The sequence below is a fragment of the Cydia amplana genome, chromosome Z, assembly GCF_948474715.1.
Source record: "Cydia amplana chromosome Z, ilCydAmpl1.1, whole genome shotgun sequence".
NCBI classification, from domain to species: domain Eukaryota; kingdom Metazoa; phylum Arthropoda; class Insecta; order Lepidoptera; family Tortricidae; genus Cydia; species Cydia amplana.
This window is the reverse complement of record NC_086096.1, coordinates 7614032-7620031: the sequence shown is the minus strand read 5'-3', so window position 1 is coordinate 7620031 and position 6000 is coordinate 7614032. Positions and strand designations below refer to the sequence as shown.

At 42.2% G+C, this 6000-nt stretch overlaps 1 protein-coding gene across 4 annotated transcripts in view; it reads right to left on the bottom strand.

Annotated features, from left to right (window-relative positions):
- Positions 1-1331: 1331 nt before the first annotated feature.
- LOC134661687 (homeobox protein araucan) overlaps positions 1332-6000 on the bottom strand; it is a 116339-nt gene continuing 111670 nt past the window's right edge. For 3 of the 4 annotated variants that reach the window (XM_063517845.1, XM_063517846.1, XM_063517848.1), the window contains exons 5-7: positions 4498-5077; positions 4310-4370; positions 1332-2364 (exon numbers count right to left, since the gene is read on the bottom strand). In XM_063517845.1, the coding sequence (XP_063373915.1) occupies positions 4331-4370; positions 4498-5077 (620 nt within the window). In that variant the 3' untranslated portion in view covers positions 1332-2364; positions 4310-4330. The remainder of the gene's footprint in view (positions 2365-4309; positions 4371-4497; positions 5078-6000) is intronic. The other variant, XM_063517847.1, reaches the window with a different exon arrangement.

Sequence of the window (6000 nt, the reverse complement as noted above, 5' to 3'; positions counted from 1 at the left end):
AAGACCCTACCCGAGCATTTAAAGCCCCAAGCCTAGAATCCATGGCAAAAATAAATAAATAAATGAATAGTTAGGGTGTCTGCTCGTTTGTAGTCCTGTCGAATTGTGTGAAGCCGTGGTGGCGCGACAACCATATTTTAAGCAAATCAAAGGCAATCTTTTCATTTCTTCATAAGCCATAGAAAAATCACTCATCAGTTAATAGGCAAGCCGGTAGCAATCGGGTTCTATGAACGCCGGGCCGCGTTCGTGGATTAAAAACAAATTACAAGCTATTGCGACTCGAGCGAAAAAAAAAAAATTCACATTTGAAATAAAGATTTAATTACAATCATTACATAATGTTACTCATAATAATAATTAATAGGTATATAATATTCTATAAATAACTATATAGAACATTTAATATTAAGCGAATGTATTCGATTTGGTCACGTTGAAATTTGTTTACTATGCGTTGTTCCGATTAGACCTATGTAAGCCTTCGAAATAACTTGAAATAATGTCAGTGACCCTTCAACGTCCGTGCTACAAAATCAAATACGTCCATTTTGTCCCCTTTACAAGTAGCTCGATGCATAAACTAAACTCAACGAATAATAAGATGACTTTTAGAAAACAAAGAGTGAAGGGTCTTGAGTAGGTAATGTGTACTTTATACATCGAGTTAATTCGTTGTTTGCGTAGATTCACTCGGGACATGTCAAACGCTTGCTTGGTAGAATGCATGCTGTTGTAAATTAACTAATTTCATATCTGATGCCAGTCATGTCCGTCGTATTCTCGTGCCTCGTGCAAAAATACTACATAGATTTTACTTTAAAAATATATAAGCATTTTAATACCTTTTGCTCAGATTAGATTTCTTAATTGACTAAACCCAAATTGAAGGTTGCAAAAGGTGAGGTGTCTTTCCTCATATACCTGGGGCAAGTTTCTCAATATCTTGTAACTTGTAATACAAGCGGATGTCACTTTTTAACAGCTTTTGTTAGAAAGGGACTTCCACTTGTATTTCAAGTTATAAGCTTTTGAGGAACGGGCCCCTGGGACACGTTTTTCAACAGCTTGTAACTTGTATAATAAGCGGATGCTTGTACATAATAAAATAAGAAAAAAGTTTAAGAAAGTCTTGCGCTTATAGGTATTCTGAAGGTGAAATACATCACCCAATAGCTTGCTACTGGAACATCACGACTCCTTAAAAATGCTTAGTTTTCGTCATTTGTGAATGTAACATACGTACTTGTAATTAACACGTATATTAGTAAAATTGATTTTCATTTTACAATTACATCAATTAAAAGTGCGCGTCACGCCTGCGATATCACACAATCGATTGGTCATCAGATAACTCATTAACTCATCTCAACTCATTTTAACTTTAAAACGGACGATTAAAATTTGAATACAACACACATTACGTCGACCGAAGATCCCTAGTGACCGCAAACAATATTTAAAAAATAAACCGTTATTCTGAATATATTTACAAGGTATACTAATAATACTTTTAAACAATATTTATAAAGATCATTCCGAGTGTCATCAACAACATCGAAAGTGGCGAAACATACTAATTACTTTGTACACTTTTTGAGAAACTAAAAATAGAAAATCTACAAAACATTTTATATACAAGGGCAACAACAATAACCGAACCGATGGTTGTTTATCGATTATTCATATAGTTTTTTTTAACAAAAATAAACAATAGTTTACGATATAGGGTACGAAACCAAACTATGCTTCCCTTACTGCCTACGTACTGAGCGTACTCTATCTTATGAACTAGTAAAAGTACTGTCTGGCACCAGAACTAATCAATAACTTATTGCTTTGAAATTACATTTAGACAAATGAAAGATGGAAGAACTTAGTAAAACAACAGTACCAGCGCCGGCCACACCCGAGCCACAAGTTACACGCCGAGCCGCGGCGCCGAGCCTTGCAAATATACAAATAATTTATTTACTTATACTTCCATAATACTCTTAAATCTATAAAAATACTGAGCAATATTGATTTCGTACAGTGATTCGTTTTAAGTACAAAGTAGGACGAAAGTCGACAAACCTCTATCAAAAATCAAATAGGTACAGATAACAAAATATCATAAGATACCTACAATTCTGTGCATTTAGGGATTCGAAGTACACCATACAATGTAATTACATATCAATGCACCAAACAAATAGGTTACAAATTACAATGGGTCGACGACCATCATTCATATTTGAGCCTAAGGAAGGGCTAGTGCTTTTCATAGTGTCTTAATCGCCATGACGTGACGTCACGGACTGAAACACTCAACACTGCCCAGTGTCCGAGACGCGGCGCAGCGACCCACTTCACTTGCTTTACCTGAAACAACAACAGGAAACACAAATTAATAAGCACATCCCGGCCAGCTAACATATACATCCAAACAAAAAACGTAGCTTTAAAAGAATAGCGGTATTTAAATTAACAAAAAAAGGTTCCGATAGCCGTTTCGATTCTATCGCGGTGTCGTCCGAGCCGGCCCGCCGCTGCGTTCACACATATCAACCAAAAAAGAAAAAATCTAAAGCAATCGAGATGAGGTGACGAAACGTTCAGTCTCATTATCTGAGAATTTATTAACGAATCGCCTGGACCGGAAAACCGAAATGTGAAAGAAATAAAAATTCGACCTCGGCTGCGGTCATCTAAGGTTTGTACGGCGTCAATGAAAAAAAGAAGTCAAACGGGTTGTCCTCGACCTGGTCCTGAATGAAGCGGAGAGGACCCGAGTGAGGTTTAAGAGATAAGGGGAAAGATTGGAGGTTAAAAAAAAGTAAAGCGGCTTTAATGCGAAGGTAGTGTTGTGAATGAAGAGGATCCATTGAGATTCCGCGCCCACGCGCGCTATCGGCGAGCGCGGCGCGGGCGTGCGGTCGGTGCACGGCAGCGCCGCTGACGCCGCCATAAACAATACTTATTGTACCTATTACATTAAGGTTTTTTGTCTTAGACGGAACAATTCCAACGCTGTTTTATTTAAATTAGGTGTAGTGAATGGAATTAGAGCTGGGTGTGTCGTGGATTAAATCCGTATGGATGATTTACTTCCTACTAACTAATGAATAATGCATGCCGACACTGACATTATACATATTATGTTTGTTTAAGCGTCAGTGTCCATTAACATGGCTTACGATCTGTGTGTCTCGTCTTTTACAATTCTGTGTGATTGAGGTTGTGGTCTTCTTGTACATGAAATATTGTTTTATCTTTTAATTTAAGTACTTTTTATCGAATTAAGTATAAAATCTTGACTCGGTAGCCCATTCAGGAGAACAAATAATAACCGTAAACTAAAAGGTAGGTATGTTATTTAAGTCCAAAGCAAAAACTGTCGATTTCGCGTTCTTTTTGGGGCTACTTTAAAGGAATGCCGCGATAAGGAGTTATTTTCGCGTCATGGAATTCGCGGGCACAAAAAGGCGTGAAAACCAAAATAATACAAAAGGTTATAGAAGTGAATTTGTGAGCGTTTGGCTAAAACAAAATTCCTCGCGATGCCGTCCTGTGCGGCGGCGGACGCGACGGGATTTATTGTAATGAGCGCGGATACCGCAGACTCTTCTAAGAAAACCTTTGACGTCTCTTAGAAAAATGCGTCCCTACTCGGAAACTAGTTAGACACAATTCAACTTCACGCGCTCGCACTTCAACTGCGAATCATATAATCGTATAGGTCTGTTTAGTTAGGCATGTTTTGTTACCATTGTTCGTGATGAATTTACAAAATGTTATCGGAGAATGTTTAATATTTACCCAAATAAAGTTCCATTACAATACAAATATTCGGTCTCGCAAGAATGGAGAGCAAATTATAGTAAAAATCATTTTCCTCGACATTAATCAAGGCTTAGTGTCGTATCACGTATTTTAATTCTGTGAACGGCTTTGATTAAAATCTCGCGGAAAATAAATCTAATCAGTCACGTTATGAGTTCAAATGGCAGCTAATTTGGGCAGGTCAGCGTGCGTAGGAGGTACACAGTGCGTCTCGGTGACACTGACAAATGACGCAAGATTGCAATCTCGCCGCCCTCGTGCCGTGTCGCCCTTCCGCCTCGAGTCGACTCCATTGTTTTCAATTACCGACATGACACCCCGGTGCGAGTCTCCGCTACTAAAACCACAACTCTGTTTATGGCTTTCGCGATATCTCCGCCGCGATCATCCATTTACGAGGGCGTACCTCATCTACATCTACCCGGCGCTCGCGACGCCGCCGCCGCGGCCGGCGCTCATCAATTTGAATCAATCAGAAACTCACCGCCAGTGGAGCGGTCCGCTTTCAGACGGCCGGCACGAAACCGTTGGGATGTTGTAGTGAACTGGAATAGGAAACATTCACTCTTTTCACGTGGTGTAGTTAACATCTCATGGGAGTTAATTCACCTATTATTTGTATACCGAGTGTTAAATGTGTGGGTGTGTGAGTTGACAAGTAAAAAAAATCACCTTTTATAAAAGGGCTTGAACGCGGCCGAGCCTTCATTGTGATGGGGCTGGTTGGGCTGATGGTTTGCAGGGTGGTGGTTGTTGTGGTAGGGGTCGCGCTGCGGTGATTGCTGGTGGCGCGGGAAGCAGTAGGGCGCACCGCCGCCGCTGCCAAGCGGGTTGGCCACGCTGGGCACTTTCATGTTGGGCGGCGTCTGCGGCGGCGTGTCAGTCTGCACATCGGGAAAAGCGGCGGGGTGCACACAGGGGTGTTGCGCGCCGTACTGGCCGGGGAAGCCACCGTACCGGCCGTATGAACCAGTGGCGGGGCTGGCAGCTGCCGTGGCAGGCAGCGCGAACCCGTTGGAGCCGCTGTCTGCGCCGCGCTCGGGCCCCGCGCCGTACCCATGCTGTGGCCATGGTTGCGCCGCTGGCGGCGGCGTCTTGCACGCCGCTGTGTCCGCCAATGACCATATCTTAGGCTTGGACGCCGGTATTGGCACGCCGCAGTCGGATCCCCTTTTCGCCTCCTCTTTGATACCGTATCCCAGCAGCTGGTGGTGCATCCCCTGCAGCAGCTCGTCGCCTTTCCTCTCCTCATCTGTAAAAAAGGACAACAACGATCACGTTTCACGTTGGACTCGAACGAACGTATTATTGCAATCAGATTAGTCGCAATAGCCCATGCCATCACTAATGCTACAACGATAAAAGCAGCTTTAAATGTTTATATTCCGTATAAAATCGATGTGATGCGGATTGGAGCGGCGATGTGACCGTAACACCCGGGACGTAAGTTTTAGCTCGTAAGAACCTGCCCTCCCTTCAGAAAAGTCGTGTGAAAATACGTTTGGCGTGCAGTGACCCATTCGTTAAGTGGTTATCCGATTAGCGAAGTGAAAATACCACTTTGGGGCGCGAGCGAGGGCCGCGGGGCGCGCCGCCCGTCGCTCCGTATTTAAGAAGAGCATTTATTTCGCATTTCCCTCGGGCCCCGCGGCTCTCTTACAGTTCGCCAGGACAATTAATGGTCAACGTCGTTCCTTTCTTTCTTTGATTTTTAACAGCGACTCATGTTTACTTTTATAAAGCAAAGTCTGAAGACGCATACTCGTTTTTTTTAATGAATGTGTTCTTACGGTCGCATTTTCCTGCGGGCGGCCTAATGTAAAATTTGATTTTATCATTTGATATGTTTCAAGGGGAAATTGTAGTTATTGCACAATTACACGTAAATGTTTATTCAACAAAATTTTATAAGGCTTTAGGTATTATCATAATACCATTTCCCGATGTAAAGCGGGTTTCGGGCGGCAAGCCTAATGAAATTCAGAGGCGACGCGGAGGGCGCGACCGCTCGACTCCATTCTCTTTATTCCATTTAATGCTGACTGCTCCTAGCTTTTAAGAGGGGTTATCCGCATGCCCCTCACTACGGATAAATAGGGACGCCACTGATACTTCGCGCGAAGATATTTATTCGGCAAATTGTTTAAATTTTCATTGTATTAATCTAATAAAAGC